This window comes from Xiphophorus maculatus, chromosome 22 (assembly GCF_002775205.1).
Source record: "Xiphophorus maculatus strain JP 163 A chromosome 22, X_maculatus-5.0-male, whole genome shotgun sequence".
Classification (NCBI taxonomy): Eukaryota; Metazoa; Chordata; class Actinopteri; order Cyprinodontiformes; family Poeciliidae; genus Xiphophorus; species Xiphophorus maculatus.
The window spans coordinates 22,712,800-22,733,265 of NC_036464.1; the positions used below are offsets into that span (position 1 = coordinate 22,712,800).

At 40.4% G+C, this 20,466-nt stretch overlaps 1 protein-coding gene across 1 annotated transcript in view; it reads left to right on the forward strand.

Moving 5' to 3' along the window:
• ppp3r1 (protein phosphatase 3 regulatory subunit B, alpha) overlaps positions 1–20,466 on the forward strand; it is a 51,039-nt gene that overhangs the window by 7,420 nt on the left and 23,153 nt on the right. The window contains exon 2 of the mRNA XM_023327493.1: positions 17,921–17,960. Coding sequence (XP_023183261.1) covers positions 17,921–17,960 — 40 coding nt within the window. The remainder of the gene's footprint in view (positions 1–17,920; positions 17,961–20,466) is intronic.

The following is a 20,466-nucleotide window of genomic DNA, read 5'->3' on the forward strand; positions in this document are numbered from 1 at the left end:
GGTGTGTTGTGGATCCAAGCCCTGACCGGCTGCGATGAAGCAGCTGGGTGTGGCGGCGTGGCGAAGTGACCTGTAACGCCGATGCCATACGTTTGCTTCTAGATTCCACATGTTTCGACCGAGCTGCACCAAACTTGGCCTGACTCATCCTGGTGTGATGCCTGACAATGCTATGTCATCATATTATGACGTCATCTAAGCCCCGCCCCCTAAGAATGAATTAGAGAGATCTTCTGTGTAATTACATAATAAACAGTCCATGTTCGTTGTTTGTAGGGCAATGCTGCCCTCTGCTGCCCACTGAAATAGTTTCATTATTTCAGTAATTCGACACCAGAGGGCAGCATTGCCCTACGGAATGAAAGTTCAATGTTGTAATGGAGGAAAAAATTAAATAATTAGTAATTCTAACACAAAAACTCACAGAGACACCAAACGTTCAGTGATTGATCATAATCGAGTGTCCAATAATATCCAATGGTCAAATGATGACATCACTTAGGCCCCGCCCCCTCGGAACAGGAAGTGCTATTTTTTTACTTGGAAAGCTCTGTTTATGGCTCTCTTGACCTAATCAAGATGATTCGGATGATAAACTCTGTCAATGCTCGCTGCTGGCTGAACCGTGTGGGCGTGGCCAAATGGCGAATATCAGTCCCTCGCCATATAAATACGTTTGGCTCTTATTCAGGCATAGATCATCCGATTGGCGCCAAACTGGATATGTATGACCTTTGTTCACCTCTAAAGAGCCCGACGGGTTTGAAATGTAATTTGGCTCCACTGCGCCCCCTAAGTTAATACATGGGCTGTATCTCCTCGACGCATCGACCGATCTGCGCCAGATGTTTTGACAGTCGTCGGGGAGCGCTGCCGAACGCATTCACGCGTGTCGCCTGGTGGACGGGTGGGGAAAATGCGCGACAGCTTCTGCGGTGGCTGGCGGGCGGCGGTGCTGAAAACTGCGGCGGAGCTTCTGCGGTGGGGAGTTGGCTGCGGCTCTGGAAATTGTGCGAGAGCTTCTGCGGTGGCCAGAACCCCCGCGGTGGCCAATAGGCCGGAGCGGCGCTTGCTGCGAGGGCCGCCCGAGGCTGCTTGCAGCTTTAATTCTTCTTACGATTCTGCCCCCCTCTTCGTGCGCCTTTTTGGGGGCTTTATCATATTCAAAAACTCACCAAACTTGGCGGAAGCGACTAGGCGGTTTAAAAATTTTGAATTTTAAGGTCGCCGCAAAAATCGCAAAAAAAATTGCTCAACGGCGGCAACTAGCAATTTTCAACAGACCCATTGCTATTCACTTACTTCATCGTAGAGACTTGAAATTCGGTACAGTTGTAGAGCTCACTAAGACGCTCAGAATTTACAAGTAATGTCATAGTGCAAGTATCACAGGAAGTCGGCCATTTTGTATTGAAGGTCCATTTTTTACCTCGAGTTTGACGTTTACAGCCTTCGTATTTGATCGAACTCCTCCTAGGGATTTCGATTGATCGGCTTCAAACTCGGTCAGTCTGATCATAAGGCATGTCTGATTTAAAGTTATCAAATTGGTGAGTTTTGGAGCATGTTGAAGGGGGGTTAGCAGGGGTCAAAGTTCACCTACACGCCATGAAACAAAAACCTCTTATATTTCCTATACAAAAACACATAGAGGGACCAAACTTTCAGTGATTGATCGTCATCGGGTGTCCTAAAATACCCTACAGTGAAATTTTTTTTTTATGTAGGCCACGCCCCCTGAGAGCAGGAAGTGTAATGTTTTACTGTGAACGGTCGCTATCTTAGCCCTTTGACCTAATCAACATGAAACTGTGTCCAGAGACAGAAGACATGTTGGTGTGTTCTGGATTCCAACCCCGACCGGCTGCGATGAAGCAGGTGGGCGTGGCGGCGTTGCGAACGCCATCGAATTTCGTTTGGCTCTGAATTCCACAGTTTCGGGGTGAGCTGCTCCAAACTCACTAGGATGGATTCTTATCCATCCCCAAACAGGAATCCATAGCGAAATTTGGTGGGCGTGGCCTAATTTTTCTATAGCGACCCCTAGAGTATTTTAAATGAACAGCCCCAAGCCATGCTTAAACCTAGAATTACGAAACTTGGTACACATGTGTATCTTGTCGGGACGTACAAAAAAGTCTCTTAGAGCCATGCTCTAAACCCAACAGGAAGTCGGCCATTTTAGATTGAAGTTCATTTGACCTCGATTTTGACGTTTACAGCCTTTGCATTTGATCGAACTCCTCCTAGGGTTTTCGATTGATCGGCTTCAAACTCGGTCAGTCTGATCATAAGGCATGTCTGATTTAAAGTTATCAAATTGGTGACTGTATGAGCTTGCTGAAGGGGGGTTACCAGGGGTCAAAGTTCACCTACTCGCCATGAAACACGAAACTCTTATATTTCCTATACAAAAACACATAGAGGGACCAAACTTTCAGTAATTGATCATGATTAGGTGTCCTAAAATACCCTGTGGTGAAATGATGACATCGCTTAGGCCACGCCCCCTGAGAACAGGAAGTGTCATGTTTTCCTATGAACGGTTGCTATCTTACCCCTTTGACCTAATCAACATGAAACTGTGTCCAGAGACAGAAGACATGTTGGTGTGTTGTGGATTCCAACCCCGACCGGCTGCGATGAAGCAGGTGGGCGTGGCGGCGTTGCGAACGCCGTCGAATTTCGTTTGGCTCTGAATTCCACAGTTTCGGGGTGAGCTGCTCCAAACTCACTAGGATGGATCCTTATCCATCCCCGAACAGGAATCCATAGAGATATTTGGTGGGCGTGGCCTAATTTTTCTATAGCGACCCCTAGAGTATTTTAAATGAACAGCCCCAAGCCATGCTTAAACCTAGAATTACGAAACTTGGTACACATGTGTATCTTGTCGGGACGTACAAAAAAGTCTCTTAGAGCCATGCTCTAAACCCAACAGGAAGTCGGCCATTTTAGATTGAAGTTCATTTGACCTCAATTTTGACGTTTACAGCCTTCGCATTTGATCGAACTCCTCCTAGGGATTTCGATTGATCGACTTCAAACTCGGTCAGTCTGATCATAAGGCATGTTTAATTTAAAGTTATCAAATTGGTGAGTTTTGGAGCATGTTGAAGTGGGGTTAGCAAGGCTCAAAGATCCCCTGTGATTGACTGTGTAATATGTTACACAGTCAATTACAAAGGGGATTATTTTGTCATGTGTGGGGCAATGCTGCCCTCTGGTGTCGAATTACTGAAATAATTAAACTATTTCAGTAATTTCAGTAAATCGACACCAGAGGGCAGCATTGCCCTACGGAATGACAGTTCAATGTTGAATTAAAGAGGAAAAAATTAAATAATTTGTAATTCTAACACAAAAAATCACAGAGACACCAAAGTTTGAGATATTGATCATCCTCGGGTGTAGAATAATATCCAATGGTCAAATGATGACATCACGTAGGCCACGCCCTCTGACAACAGGAAGTCTCGTATTTTACTGTGAACGGTCGATAACTTCTGCACCAAACTTTGCACGAGTGACCCTGGTGGGATCCTTGACGACCCTATGTCATCATATTATGACGTCATCTAAGCCCCGCCCCCTCGGAACCGGAAGTGCCGTTTTTTTCCTTGGAAAGCTCTGTTTATGGCTCTCTTGACCTAATCAAGGTGATTCTGTGTTGGATGACAGATAGGACGTTGGTCTCGCTTGCTTTAAAGTGCCAAGAGTTTTCAATGGCGGCAACGCCGTTCGTATACGTTTGCCTCTACATTCCACATATTTTGACCGAGCCGCATCAAACTTGGCCTGAGTGATCCTGGTGGGAGGCCCGTCGATCCTACGTCATCATATTATGACGTCATCTAAACCCCGCCCCCTCGGAACAGGAAGTGCCGTTTTTTTCCTTGGAAAGCTCGCCCTAAACCATGCGAGAGCTCCTGCGGTGGCCGGAACCCCCGCGGTGGCCAATAGGCCGGAGCGGCGCTTGCTGCGAGGGCCGCCCGAGGCTGCTTGCAGCTTTAATTATTATTACGATTCTTCCCACCTCTTCGTGTGCCTTTTTGGGGGCTTTATCATATTCAAAAACTCACCAAACTTGGCGGTCGCAACGAGAAAATTTAAAAATTTTGAATTTTAAGGTTGTCGCAAAAATCGCAAAAAAAATTGCTGAACGGCGGCAACTAGCAATTTTCTGTTGACACAATGGTATGAACGTACTTCATCGTAGAGACATGAAATTTGGTACACATGTAGAGCTCACCAAAAGACTCAGAACTTACATTTAATGTTATAAGCCAACTATCACAGAAAGTCGGCCATTTTGTATTGAACGTCCATTTTTTTCCTCGATTTTGCTGTTTACAGCCTTCGTATTTGATCGAACTCCTCCTAGGGATTTCGATTGATCGGCTTCAAACTTGGTCAGTCTGATCATAAGGCATGTTTGATTTAAAGTTATCAAATTGGTGAGTTTTGGAGCATGTTGAAGGGGGGTTAGCAGGGGTCAAAGTTCACCTACTCGCCATTAAACACGAAACTCTTATATTTCCTATACAAAAACACATAGAGGGACCAAACTTTCAGTGATTGATCGTCATCGGGTGTCCTAAAATACCCTGTGGTGAAATGATGACATCACTTAGGCCACGCCCCCTGAGAACAGGAAGTGTCATGTTTTACTGTGAACGGTCGCTATCTTAGCCCTTTGACCTAATCAACATGAAACTGTGTCCAGAGACAGAAGACAAGTTGGTGTGTTGAGGATTCCAACCCCGACCTGCTTTGACATAGCAGGTGGGCGTGGCGGCGCGGCGAAGTGACCTGTAACGCCGATGCCATACGTTTGCTTCTAGATTCCACATGTTTCGACCGAGCTGCACTAAACTTGGCTTGAGTGATGCTGGTGTGATACCTGAAAATTCTATGTCATCAGATTATGACGTCATCTAAGCCCCGCCCCCTCAGAACAGGAAGTGCTATTTTTTTCCTTGGAAACATTCATCTATGGCTCTCTTGACCTAATCAAGGTGATTCTGTGTTGGATGACAGATAGGAAGTTGGTCTCGCTTGCTTTAAAGTCCCAACAGTTTTCAATGGCGGCAACGCCGTTCGTATACGTTTGCCTCTACCTTCCACATATTTTGACCGAGCTGCATCAAACTTGGCCTGAGTGATCCTGGAGGCTTGCCCGTCAATCCTACGTCATCACATTATGACGTCATCTAAGCCCCGCCCCCTCGGAACCGGAAGTGCCGTTTTTTTCCTTGGAAAGCTCTGTTTATGGCTCTCTTGACCTAATCAAGGTGATTCTGTGTTGGATGACAGATAGGACGTTGGTCTCGCTTGCTTTAAAGTGCCAAGAGTTTTCAATGGCGGCAACGCCGTTCGTATACGTTTGCCTCTACATTCCACATATTTTGACCGAGCCGCATCAAACTTGGCCTGAGTGATCCTGGTGGGAGGCCCGTCGATCCTACGTCATCATATTATGACGTCATCTAAGCCCCGCCCCCTCGGAACAGGAAGTGCCGTTTTTTTCCTTGGAAAGCTCGCCCTAAACCATGCGAGAGCTCCTGCGGTGGCCGGAACCCCCGCGGTGGCCAATAGGCCGGAGCGGCGCTTGCTGCGAGGGCCGCCCGAGGCTGCTTGCAGCTTTAATTCTTCTTACGATTCTGCCCCCCTCTTCGTGCGCCTTTTTGGAGGCTTTATCATATTCAAAAACTCACCAAACTTGGCGGAAGCGACTAGGCGGTTTAAAAATTTTGAATTTTAAGGTCGCCGCAAAAATCGCAAAAAAAATTGCTCAACGGCGGCAACTAGCAATTTTCAACAGACCCATTGCTATTCACTTACTTCATCGTAGAGACTTGAAATTCGGTACAGTTGTAGAGCTCACTAAGACGCTCAGAATTTACAAGTAATGTCATAGTGCAAGTATCACAGGAAGTCGGCCATTTTGTATTGAAGGTCCATTTTTTACCTCGAGTTTGACGTTTACAGCCTTCGCATTTGATCGAACTCCTCCTAGGGATTTCGATTGATCGGCTTCAAACTCGGTCAGTCTGATCATAAGGCATGTCTGATTTAAAGTTATCAAATTGGTGAGTTTTGGAGCATGCTGAAGGGGGGTTAGCAGGGGTCAAAGTTCACCTACACGCCATGAAACAAAAACCTCTTATATTTCCTATACAAAAACACATAGAGGGACCAAACTTTCAGTGATTGGTCATCATCGGGTGTCCTAAAATACCCTGTGGTGAAATTATTTTTTTACGTAGGCCACGCCCCCTGAGAACAGGAAGTGTAATGTTTTACTGTGAACGGTCGCTATCTTAGCCCTTTGACCTAATCAACATGAAACTGTGTCCAGAGACAGAAGACATGTTGGTGTGTTGTGGATTCCAACCCCGACCGGCTGCGATGAAGCAGGTGGGCGTGGCGGCGTTGCGAACGCCATCGAATTTCGTTTGGCTCTGAATTCCACAGTTTCGGGGTGAGCTGCTCCAAACTCACTAGGATGGATCCTTATACACCCGCCAACAGGAATCCATAGCGAAATTTGGTGGGCGTGGCCTAATTTCTCTACATCTCCCCCTAGAATATTTTAAAAAATCAGCCCCAAGCCATGCTTTATCCTAGAATTACGAAACTTGGTACACATGTGTATCTTGTCAGGACGTACAAAAAAGTCTCTTGGAGCCATGCTCTAAACCCAACAGGAAGTCGGCCATTTTGGATTGAAGGTCCATTTTGGACCTCGAGTTTGACGTTTACAGCCTTTGCATTTGATCGAACTCCTCCTAGGGATTTCGATTGATCGGCTTCAAACTCGGTCAGTCTGATCATAAGGCATGTCTGATTTAAAGTTATCAAATTGGTGAGTTTTGGAGCATGTTGAAGGGGGGTTAGCAGGGGTCAAAGTTCACCTACTCGCCATGAAACACGAAACTCTTATTTTTCCTATACAAAAACACAGAGAGGGACCAAACTTTCATTGATTGATTGTCATCGGGTGTCCTAAAATACCCTGTGGTGAAATTATTTTTTTAAGTAGGCCACGCCCCCTGAGAACAGGAAGTGTCATGTTTTACTGTGAACGGTCGCTATCTTAGCCCTTTGACCTAATCAACATGAAACTGTGTCCAGAGACAGAAGACATGTTGGTGTGTTGTGGATTCCAACCCCGACCGGCTGAGATGTAGCAGGTGGGCGTGGCGGCATTGCGAACGCCGTCGAATTTCGTTTGGCTCTGAATTCCACAGTTTCGGGGAGAGCTGCTCCAAACTCACTAGGATGGATCCTTATCCAGCCCCCGACAGGAATTCATAACAAAATTTGGTTGGGCGTGGCCTAATATTTCTACATTGCCCCATAGAATATTTTAAAAAATCAGCCCCAAGACATGCTTTGACTTAGAATTACGAAACTTGGTACACATGTGTATCTTGTCAGGACGTACAAAAAAGTCTCTTAGAGCCATGCTCTAAACCCAACAGGAAGTCGGCCATTTTAGATTGAAGTTCATTTGACCTCGATTTTGACGTTTACAGCCTTCGTATTTGATCGAAATCCTCCTAGGGATTTCGATTGATCGGCTTCAAACTCGGTCAGTCTGATCATAAGGCATGTCCAATTCAAAGTTATCAATATGGTGACATTTGAACAGGTGGAAGGGGGGTTAGCAAGGCTCAAAGTTCCCCTGTGATCGACTGTGTAATACAAAGGGCTTTGTCATGTGTAGGGCAATGCTGCCCTCTGGTGTCGAATTACTGAAATAATGTAACTATTTCAGTAATTTCAGTAATTCGACACCAGAGGGCAGCATTGCCCTACGGAATGACAGTTCAATGTTGAATTAAATAGGAAAAAATTAAATAATTTGTAATTCTATAACAAAAACTCACAGAGACACCAAAGTTTGAGATATTGATCATCCTGGGGTGTAGAATAATATCCAATGGTCAAATGATGACATCACGTAGGCCACGCCCTCTGACAACAGGAAGTCTTGTATTTTACTGTGAACGGTCGATAGCTTCTGCACCAAACTTTGCACGGGTGACCCTGGTGGGATCCTTGACGACCCTATGTCATCATATTATGACGTCATCTAAGCCCCGCCCCCTCAGAACAGGAAGTGCCGTTTTTTTACTTGGAAAGCTCCGTTTATGGCTCTCTTGACCTAATCAAGATGATTTGGATGATAAACTCTGTCAATGCTCGCTGCTGGCTGAACCGTGTGGGCGTGGCCAAACGGCGAATATCAGTCCCTCGCCATATGCATACGTTTGGCTCTTATTTAGGCATAGATCATCCGATTGGCGCCAAACTGGATATGTATGACCTTTGTTCACCTCTAAAGAGCCCGACGGGTTTGAGATGTAATTTGGCTCCACTGCGCCCCCTAAGTTAATACATGGGTTGTGTCTCCTCGACGCATCGACCGATCTGCGCCAGATTTTTCGACAGTCGTCGGGCAGCGCCGCCAAACGCATTCACGCGTGTCGCCCGGTGGACGGGCGGGGAAAATGCGCGACAGCTTCTGCGGCGGCTGGCGGGCGGCGGTGCTGGAAACTGCGGCGGAGCTTCCGCGGTGGGGAGCGGGCTGCGGCTCTGGAAAACGCGCGAGAGCTTCTGCGGTGGCTGGAACCCCCGCGGTGGCCAATAGGCCGGAGCGGCGCTTGCTGCGAGGGCCGCCCGAGGCTGCTTGCAGCTTTAATTTTTTTTTTGCCTTTGAATGAGTTCTGATGTGTGATCAGCATGCCAAAAACTAAAGTCACATGTTCTTTTCCCCATGGCAACAAAGACCCCAACCTGTAAATCTGTCATAAAACTTGAACTTGTGTGCATTTTTTCAATTTAATAAAAAAATCCCAAAAACAACACATAAGTTAGAGAGGTATTATTTAATGCTTTAATGATATAGTCTTGAAATTCCCTCATTTACTGTTTGGGAACAGTGCAACACTGAAGTTGAACTGGACTATTTCCACACAGATTCAACTTCTTAGCTGATTTAAAAAAAAAAAAAGATGATTACAATTTATTTGTACAGTTTTATTTTATTTATAAAAATGTACATATTTTTGCATTTAACTGCAATGTAGACTATTTTACAGAGGGTCAAACATTGAAGCCACAAAAATGCTGAAGTTTAAGTGGATTATTTTATCACAAATAGAGGAAAATGTTTCAGAAACCAAAGTGTTTATAGATTATCTGTTTAGTGTAAAACAATTCAAGTTGGGTTTGAGAGTTTTTAGGTATTTTAAACAAAAGACCTCCCAAGGGAGTTCAGATTCTTAAACCCCCCCAAAAACATCAAAATGTCTCTTTTTGTAAGTGCTGAGTTAGATTTAATTTGTTTGCTATTGCTGCTAATGTATTAGCCAATATAACTGAAATGGTTTCAGTAAGCCACAGTTAACATGGTAAGACTTTCAGACTCTTCAGTGCGACTCTAAACGTTTGCTCACGGTGAGAAATAAGGTACAGAAAATGTTGCCGTATTTTGTCTGAATCATACCTGTCCTGAAGTGGGAACATGCCCCCAAAGTTCATCTATAGGCGCTCGCACGTGGAAGTAGTTCTGCCGTGGAGGAAGAGCTCTGCTGTTTTTGGACAGACTGCATTTAACTCGCTGGCAGATGATTGAGACAATACTGTTCCACCAACTTCCTGTGTTGCGTCGCAGTTATAAATAACTAGACTTTGGTTTTTTTGCCGTTTGTAGATAAGGTTTTGCATTGACAGTTATTTGTAGATGACATCATCCCTGGTGTGCCAGGTAGGCGTGGTTTGCAGGCTATTTTCAGAGGTGAATCAGCTGGGGAACACCCTGGATGCTCCGTTACGATCCACCAGTGCTAGTGGCAGATGCCGGTGTGACTAATGCGAACATTAGAGTTGTTCGTCTGACAAGATGAAATTGTTGTCCTAGATAATTTAAAAAGTGATTCTGCTGAATGTAATGAATTCCAGCTGGTGTATTCGTCAGCAGGTGATCTAAATAATATTTCCACCTTACTCTTTTTATGTCATTAGTCACATAATAATGGTATATTTGATTTATAATGTCCTTTATTTCTTGAAATCTCTAAGGGCAACATAATACTGTTGGAGGATCAGTCACTGGACCTAAAATTTCACCTACAGGGGAGAGCTGGCAATTACATCGCATGTTACTGGATTACTTTGTGCAAACGTTGAGATGTCATTGGTTGGTAAATATTTTTTAGTGTACTGATCTTATGGACTTTTAAAGAAACTTTTGTCACACACATGTAATCAGAAGTTTGCGTATACTTCAAAATGTACATTAGGGTACAACCACCAAGTGATTAATGGGTAAATAAACTGCACAATCTAGATGTCTACATTTGAAACTGTCCTCCTCTCCATGTACAATCCTGTTTCAAATCTTTACTACCAAACCTATATATTGCTACTTTAGATTTTTTTTATTTTCTCTAAATTGTTAATGACACCGACCCAGTTTTTGCCTGTGTAAACATAAAAAAAAACTGGGAGAAATTCAAATCCAAAATCAAATGGCTGTTGACTTTATCCCTTTAAGGAGATTTTATTTATTCAGTCAATTCAGTTCATTTATATAGCGCCAATTCACAACAAATATCGTCTCAAAACACTTTACCAAAAACTCAATTTAATCCAATCAAACACTTTCTAAGTCAAATAGATTTCAATTTGATCCTTTTTTTTATCAAATGATACAGTCAAGAACTACATGTAAACATGGAGTCAGTGATGAATGCTTTTTGAGCTTACTTGTATTGAAAATGTCATTGTTCAATAAAAATAGGTAAACTTCCCTTCTATTAGTTTTACAGCACTCACATTTAAGGGTAGATGCTGGGGCTTGCATATCTTTCAGCCATCTTATTGTTTGTTTTAGAGGGATCTATCTCTGCTGCAAGGCTAGACTGGAGCTAGAGCCTCGCAGTTGCTAAAGCATGTAGTGGAATGATCTGATGCTAAGGGGACCATATGCTGCCTAGCAATCAAGCGCCACCCACATACGGATTTAGCTGTAGCTAATGTAAAAGAGATAAAAGCCACAGAGAAGCACCAGCACAAGTGATGATCAACACGACGTGATCCACGCTGCACTTCCCAGCCAGCCTACTCAATCTGGATTTGTCTCTCCTCGCTGACCGCTCCGCATCTGCAGCCTTCAGCGCTGAAGGCTGCAGATGCACCAGCACGTCATCAGTAAACGGCTATTTGCAAATATTTCAAGTGCCATTTAGCAGGTTAGTTGAGGTCAGCCTGTCTTCATTATGTCTGGTTTACAGCAGGACACATCCCAAGTTTTGCAGACAGCAACTAGGCCTGTCACAATAACAAATTTTATAAAATATGTTGTTGTGACATAAATTGTCACAATAATGGTAAATTGTCCCAGAAGTTATTACAATAGACGATATTATTCTTGCTTTGACACTATTTTCAAGTGATATAATGGCAATGGCATAATAATGCAAGAGCACGTTCTCAAAGATCAATAATCTTTAAATTCTAATGAACATTTAAGACTGGTACTGAAAGACGTTGTAAATATCTGAGAATAAATAAACAAAACAACAGAAACAACACAGAAAATTAATTATGATGACTGTAAACAGAACTAGCCCCCTTCAAAGAAATGAGGCTAGTTGAGACCAAATCATCAAACTGAAGACTTTTGTCTTCCAGTTTTTGGTAGAAAGAAAAAGAGAAATAAAAACAATAGAGAATGAAAATGAGAGTTGTTAATTTATCATGTGATTAAGTTATTTGTTGTGTATGATGACGGGCCTAATGGCAAAAAGCAGAACTTATGGAAGGTTGATGGGTTTTAACTGGACCAAATTAGCATCTTTCGCCGACCCTGCTAAGGACGAACTACCTAGACCTGTTGTATTAAGATGTGCAACATAAACATTTAAAACCAAAAGTAGATAAATTACTCTACATATGGTTTCTTTTAAATTGGTATACCCTCTTACATATTTTAAAAAAAAAATTCCCTAACAAAACTATTAGCAGGGAAAATGAAATGAGCCCCGTTCTAAAATCAATAGCTATCTATTATGTGGACAGCAGAAACTTACAAATGATCCCTTAACAAAATGCTAACATAAGTAGCGCTAAATGTGCTCAAGTATCTAATAATTCTGTCTTTTAATCAGAATATTTGTCTTCTAACCTAGTTCTTTAAAAAAAAAAAAAACATTTTCCTCTGATACTCTGATGCGTAACTTGACTGAGACATCTGGTTGTTTGGTTGACAGCATTATGAGGGCTTTAACCTCTTTGTTCAAAGGCTTGAGTCAGGCCAAGTAATGGCTGAGAGCTGGGGTTCCTTCAGGCAGCTCAGCTTGTGCTAATTATTTTTTTAATATTTTCTCCTAAAACTGCATGCAGCTTAACACGGAGCAATCACACATACATCCACTAACACAGAGACTGTAAAACTGAAAACACATCCACCCATCAGGCTCAGAAACTGAACCGGAGGGGAGAATTTACATAACCATAAACCTTTCTGAAAAGGTTTTTGGTTATGTTGCTAACTTGTGAGATTAAACATTTATTCAGACAGGCTAACGGCTATAATTTCCTGCTGCTTGTTGTTCTGTGTATTTGTCCCCCCCCCCATCCCCCCCAGCTGTATAAAGAGGAAAAATGGTAAAAGTAACTTCTGTTTAAAGCAGAGAGCCCATATCTGCTCTGACTCTCACTGGTTCATAAAGCTCTCCTGTAAGCTTGATATCCTCAGACATGGTTGTGTGGGGGCGGCGTGTAGTTCTGTGATCCCTGATCGAGAGAAGTGAGCCGGGAAAAAATGGGAGAAAATTCTAAACAAATCAATTTGAGATCTAATGAATGTTGTGGTTTTAAGTCGGAACTTATTTACTTCACTTGAGTACAAAACAGACAGTATACATATCAGCCTTGCATATTAGGATCTACAGTATGCACTTGTCAGTAAACACAGGAGGTTGAATTTGATTCTGGATTTGTTTTTGTAAATTGCCTTTCCTAATAATATGGTAATATGTTTTTATTATTTGGTAACTATTTTAATACATCAACGTGGTGGTACAGTCTTGAAGGGATAATAGATAACTACTACTATTCCAATTTTGATGGACTGGTAAGAAAACACTAAATGACTAAAAAAAAAAATCTAAACCGTAGATAAAAAAGTTGTGACCGTTTTGAAGTTGAGTAAGATTTTATAAAAAGCGTTTGTATTGTTTTATATTTCGGATGTATTCAAATTTTGTCTCGTTTTTCTTTTCAGTTGCCTGTTAACTAGTGTTGGCAAATTTAGATTAATTCTTGATTGATTTTCTTTTCTGATGTACTGCCTTTATATCTAATATAAAATTTGTATATGTATTATCAGGAACTCCAAAACTGCACTTTTAACCTCTATCACTGGGAGCAGTTTTAAAATAGATTGTAGTAATCAAACAATACTACTTCTTTATACAATAAAAAGATCAAAATTATTACATTTATTCCTGAAATACTTGTTAGTCAGCCCTGCAGGCATTTAACACCAAAGTGACTTATCCGACTTGTCGTAATGGTTTTAAAAACATTTGTCTAACTTTAACATTTAATTCCACGTTGTAATATTGTGCAGGAATATTACAAAGAAATGTAAAAGTGGAGTTTCCCCAAACATATTGCCTCTGACTTTGTTTTCCTTGGCAGTGCTGTAATTGTATCAGACTGGTACTCAACCATAAATGCTTAATTTGTATAACTTTGAAAACTGTGAGCCAGACTAAACAAGTATACTGGCAACCCTCACACCATTGTAATCGTACTTTAATAGCACTTTAGAAAGGTAAATGAGGCGGATTTCTCAGACAGGAGTCAAACATTTTCCCAATGCAGTTAAGATGGTCTTCCCCAGTGTGTCTTATTCCATTAAAACCAATAAACACAGCACCAATGATTAGATTAGGAGACTAATTGATGTCTTTCTCCTTGTTTATTGTACAATTATTTCTAAGAGTTGTGCTTGTGTATCTGCTGCATTTTATTCATGTTTTTGACGAGTACTGTGTTTATTTTTTACTTCCAGAATGTTTTTTTTCTATTAACTTTTACAGTAAAAAGTACTTTCCCACAGCCCTACTTTAACCATTTTTATTGTTATTACACAAGGACCTGGAAGTTTTAGTCTTAAGATAGGATGTGGAGCTACAACCTGAGGTTATTACATTCAGCCATCCTACTTGATCAACAATATTCATGTCTATATGCTATTTATAGCTGGACATTTTTGCAGGGACATTAAGTAATGGAGCAAAATATTAGATAAATGTACTTTCAAAGTAAATGTGTCTTAGCTATTAGGCCAAACAACTTAAGGGAAACAAATTTTATGCAACCCATAATATCAGTTCTTTAAGGAGGAAGCAAATAAAATTGCTGAGAGGTCAAAATCAAGCATCCCTCCTGATCATATTGTATACATTTTAGTTCATTTTACTGTGACCTCAGTCGGGGTAAACAATTTGATTTCTTTGACAGGCAGTATTTGAGTATTTGATGACTAATGCTTCTGCTTCCTTATAGCCCAATCTATTCAAAGGATGAAACAGCTTGCTGGTAGTCACTTGTTTCCTGCAATTTTGATTTGCCAATTTTTTTTATTTATTTTTTTAAAAAGAGGAGAACACAAAGGTTCAGAAAAGTACTTCAGCTCTGCAGCCGCATGCACTGTAATAGCCTTTCATGTTACGAGTCCTGCAGGTCTATAATTAGCCGGGTTTTTGGGTCGGCTGCACTGTTGCTACTGAACCAGCCACTTTGCCAGACTCTTCATTATGCAAAACGTGTTTTGTGCGCATTGGTCTAATTGATTCTGAATGAAGCATGCATTATTGATGAGCAAACTAGTCCATCTCTCCCTGCCTCTGTTTCTCTTTATGTATACAGGGAAGAAATTCATGCTTTTTCCTTTGTTTCTTTTTTTTTAATTATTATTATTTTGCCTTTTATTCCATGTGTGAATGGAGTGCAATGAAGTGGTTTGTCACAGGAAGACATAGCAAGAGTTACTCCTTGATGGCCACAGAAAGGAACTAACACCTTGGTCAATAAACCTGTAATCCCTCAAACCAAATCTCCTTTGCCCTAAGTCTCTTTACCTGCAGAGACCCTGCAGTTTTCATTTAAACAAGAATGAATGTCTGGGCTGTAGTTAAGAGTCAAGCTACCCAATGCTTATTTAACCTCTGTGTTTTTTTTAGGTTATGATTAAAGCTTTATTAAAATTACATGATGATGTATAGTGAATCACTCTTGGTGCGCTTCCCTTGTAAGAGTTCATCTGTTGTCCTTGTAGAAATGTAGCATATTGTAGCTTACTGAGCTCTACAGCAGGGAGAAAAATAACAAACCTAAGGACTTTTCCCTGTTCAGATCAATAAAGTATCACATTGCCACTATGACAGGGCAGCGACGACAAAAAGACACCCAAATGCGATACTAGCGATGCTGTGCGGCACAGGTCGAGCTACTCCAAAAATTCCCTCTCTTGAACTGGCTGCGCTCAGCCAATGTGAAGCAGTTTCAGAGGAAAACCGTGTACATGTCAACCATTGATCACTGCGCTGACTCCACTCTCCCTTTAGGGTGTCAAATGCTAAGGCGCTCTCCTGGTTAATCCCATCTCACTTCTTTCTCCTTGTCGCTCTTAAAATACCTCAACTTGTGTGTGGCAAGTCCTTCCTCTTCGTTACAGCACAGAGTTACCGTAAGCTGATATGACAACTTTTTGACTCTGTTCTTGTTGATTTGAACTGCTTTGGCATTTACGTTGGTTCAAACTTTACTTGATTGTGTGTCATTGAGTAAAATAGATCAAAAGACTGTTCAGCTGGAGTGGGGAGCTGATGTCTTGAAGCAAAATGTTGTCCTTCTTTAGACTTGACTGATAGAAACGTTCAACTTTGTTGCAGATTTGGCAAATAGAAATTTGCTTTGGCATTCCTTGGAGGAGAGATCGATTGCTCCCTGGCCTGTTGGATCTCTTACTTGGCTTCGGGAATGCATCCCATCAATTCTACCACTTTAGTAAAGGCTTTTCTCATTGGCTTCCGCAAAAGTGTTTGGTCTCACTCTGTCAATTATCCGACCACCTTAGTTGGCACTGCAGTTGAATGTAATGGGAATGCTGCTGATGTGAAGGTTGAACATGAGCTAGAATTTCACAAAGACATTACAGTATTTCTGTCAAGAGCCCATAAGATTGCTCCTTAAGATTGGGTGCAGTATAAGTACTTGGCTTTGAAAAACCATCAATACATAACCCCATAACTGTAACCCCAAATACACCTACCTGGAAGTCAATGGGTTCATGGGGACACTGGTGTTCTCATCACAGTTGAGAGGTTTTAAGCAGTTGAATTTGACACATTAAGGCATTTCAGATTAATTGATAGCAAACTCTGCGTAGCAGAAGTCTTTAAGGTTTCCAGTGCAAAATGCCAAAGGGCTGGAATGATCATCACCTTTCAGCACAACAACAAACCTATTAGAACCTGTCCGAATACAAAGAATCTTATCAGCAGTGCTTTCCAACAAAGATGCTATTAGAATTAATGTACCGTATCCATCTTACAAACGTATTCAGAACTGTTATTGAATTTTTTTTAATTTTATTTTTTATAAGAAATTTCGCACATGATCAACGTTAACAGTTTTTGTTTTCAAAAATAATGAGTGTGTAGTTTCACGTGGCTGTGGTTTCGAAGTCTTATATCGTTTTGGGTTTTTCCAGACAAAACTGGCGAAAGCCTTTTACTGCTACTTGTAAAAAAAAATTTTTTTGTACTTTCCCAGTTTAATGACTATTTGAAAATTGTATTTTCTGAAAACAAAAGACTTGTAAAGTTTACCGTAAGCCATCCCATAAGGATGAGATAGATGTTAGAAAATATTTGAGCGCTTGTCTTGTATGCAAAATATTCCAAAGCAGATGGCAGTTGTGTAGCATTGTTGCAGAAATGGGACATTGCCAATTCACGTTGCACTGAGCTGGCACAATAACCTTGGTGTAGTATATCTATAGGATGTGTTAATAGTGACACATTCATTGAGCTAATTTAATTAAACTGCCGGATAAAGATGACAAACGCATTATTTGTATTCTCATCAGACTTGTTGGTGCTACTCCTATGAAAAGCATGTGCCTCGACTGTGTGTGATTATGTTTTTCTGACACACAATTGCACCAAAAATGTACATTTGCATGTAGAAAAAAGTGCAATACTACACACAGTTGCTAGGGAATAATAAAGCAGTTGTAGTGATTATTCATTGATTAAAAAGTAAAGTTTATAGTTCTTTGTCTAAGTGACTAATAAAGTGACTAACGCAGATTAGAGTTTCATGTTTCTGTGGTTCTAATAGTGAAGTGAAGATGAAAAAGTACCCTCAGGGAACCTAATTAGAGCAGAAGCAAACTATCTGAAACTGAAGAAATAACTTTTCACACTATAGTCACACCATCTAAAGCATTGCCCTCCATTGTTTGACTTTAGTTTGTACCCTATTATAAGTTTCAAATCTAAAATATTTTGAACTGTATACCCTATCTTTTTTATTATTTGTTGTTTTTTTAACAGGAAATGTTACCAGCCTGTTCATCAATCTTTGGTGTGCTGCAAAGTTCCCCTTTTATTGCATGGTTCAGCGTACCAGGGCTTACCAAATGAACTGTAAAATCAGGGGTGCATGTGGTTGCTTCAACATCAACCAGTCTTAATTAAATCTGAGGTTTTTGCATCTTGAACACTAAGAGAAGAGGCAAAAAATGTATAAAATGAAAGTGTACTGTTTGAACTATAAGCTTAACTTTCAGTATTTTTTTGGCTAACTGTCTTTCTTCATTTCTCAGGGAAATGAAGCCAGTTACCCCCTGGAGATGTGCTCACATTGTAAGTACTTTCAATCTATGCCTCAGCTTGATTTATCATTTATAATAATATTTAGAGCTTCCATTGTTTTTATCTGAAGAGCTGGTTGACAAGATTATAACTATTTTGGTTTTTCTGGGACAAGGGCAACATTTTTTATGAAGAATACTTAATATATTCATATATATTTAGTTTTATTACAGTTCTTTCATTACTTGATCAGCTTACCGCTTCTTGACTTTTTATGCCGTCAGTTCCTCTGCATGACAGATTGACCTTAACATTTGTATTAAGGTCAACATAACAATATTAATATCAGATATTGACATCTGCTCAAATGCTCATATCGATGCGTCACCTCAGGTATTATTAGCATAAGGAGCCTGAATGCAGGGTGTTTAAAGAATGAGCTGATTTTTATTACAGCACAAGCAGTTCTTTGTGTGCATTTTGTGATCTTATGATCTATTTAACTGATTAACTTCAGTGGCATTTTACTAGCTTAGTTTTCTTTTAGAATAGTCTATTCAGTAAATGTTAAGTTCTTCAAAAATATCATGGTTTTTAAAAAAAAACAAAAAACAAATCAACTCTCAGATATGAATTGGTTCTGAAATTTTCCATCATGTTAAATCTCTTGGTTTAGATATGGAAGGCAACCTTCCTGTCTTTGCCTACTCCAGTTGTTATGTAACTTCACACAGCAGACTGACACTTTGCTCAGTATCTGCAGAGCACACAAGCTAATGTAATATTGTTTTATTGTTGATCATCATGGATCCAGATGATGATGTGCATTTTGCCACCATGTTGAAAGCAAACAGTGTTGTTTTACTTTTGTGTTTTTTAATATATTGTGGCACAAAATTGTTGAGTAAAGCCGAGAAAATTAAATACATTTATTCTTTTGCGGAACCTTTACCTTCTAAGTCTATAATTGGCAAATTATACCGATTTCTGGTTATAGAATTGGTATAGTTGGCAATAAATCAACACTAATTGATTTAGTATTGTTTGTAATCGATTTTTGCGCCTCACCCATGAGCAAACATCTCCTCGTTAAACATCGCTGAGCCATCACCGTGCTTCACTGTCTGCATTAAGTTTTTCGACAGAACTAATCAGTCAGCGTTTCAACTATCCACCTCCTCTTCCTCTTTCTGCTACTTCCAGGTAACTCTTTAGGGGATTTCCAGGGACTTTTTGAAACATTTTCCTTGTTTTGGCAATTTAATGGCGTCCTGAACTTTTAGGCCAATTTTTTGACCATATTCCTAACATGCAGTGAAATGTTGCAGTTAAGAGTCCAGGCATCTTAGGAGATCTTCCTTCAAGCAGTGCTGAAACAATTCATTTGTAATTGTGTGCTCTTATGAGGAAATTGGTTCAGGGAGTTGAATAATTTTGAGGCTGTTGAAAATACAATTTAGTGTCGAGTATGGATAAAGTCCCTTCTATTTGCTTTTTTTTTTCCTTGGGTAATTTGCTTATTGCCCAATATTGAATTTACACATGGGTTTGTATAATTTAGATTAATCTGTAATACCTCTTTTTTTGTTAAAGCATCCTCTTTGTGCTGCAGAATACACTCACTCAATACACTTTACTGTCGGATATTGGTAATAACCAGCTTAAAGGCTCCACCGCTGCATGTGTTTTAATGAGCATGCAGATGGTGGCTGGTGCCTATGCAGTGTAGGTGGTCTTTGGGGACTGCGACACGGTATAGATTGACCTCATCAGTCATTCACACCATCAGTAATTTTTACATCAGGGCTTTGAACATAGCTGCAGAGACAGTTTTAAAAGGCATGTAGGAGGCAGAGGTGTGGAAAAACATCCTATATTCTCTCAAATGGTGATTATATGCTGTAATATTGATCAGAGCAAAGCTAAGTTTTTTTTTTTTGTATGATGTAGTTTTTGGATCTGTATACTTAAAGTTTTTTTTTTTTATTATTTCCTGTAGTTTTGGGATTTATGAAACACCAACTCAACTTCCATTATAGACTTATGCCAAATACTGTGCAGAATTATTCATACCACATTTTTTAAAATCTACATTTTATTTTTGAAGGTTTCAGAGTATTGGAGAACATTTGTTAAGAAACAAAGATCGATTATGAAGAACCAAGCAACACACAGAAAGGTCTGATGTAAAATTGTTGAGAAATGTAACGTAAATTATGATTTTATTAATCAGTTAATCTATTGATTGCTGACAATTGCTGTGTAGTACCTACTTAAGCTAGTAAAAGAAACATGTGAAAACATGTTTCTTTTACCAACATGTGAAAGAGAAAATGCTAGTAAAAACACTGTTTGGTTACTTTAATAAGAAGATGTTTTACTGTTTAAAATGCAATGCCAGAAAAACATCACTTTTAGTCTTGAGTTGAACTTTTTTTTAAATGTAAAAACAAATGAGAAATAAAAAAGATTCATGTTAACTTAAAAAGCTAATTTAAGTTGAGGCATTAATAAAATCTGCCTTTTATATTGCACTTCACTTGAAGTCTCAAGTTTG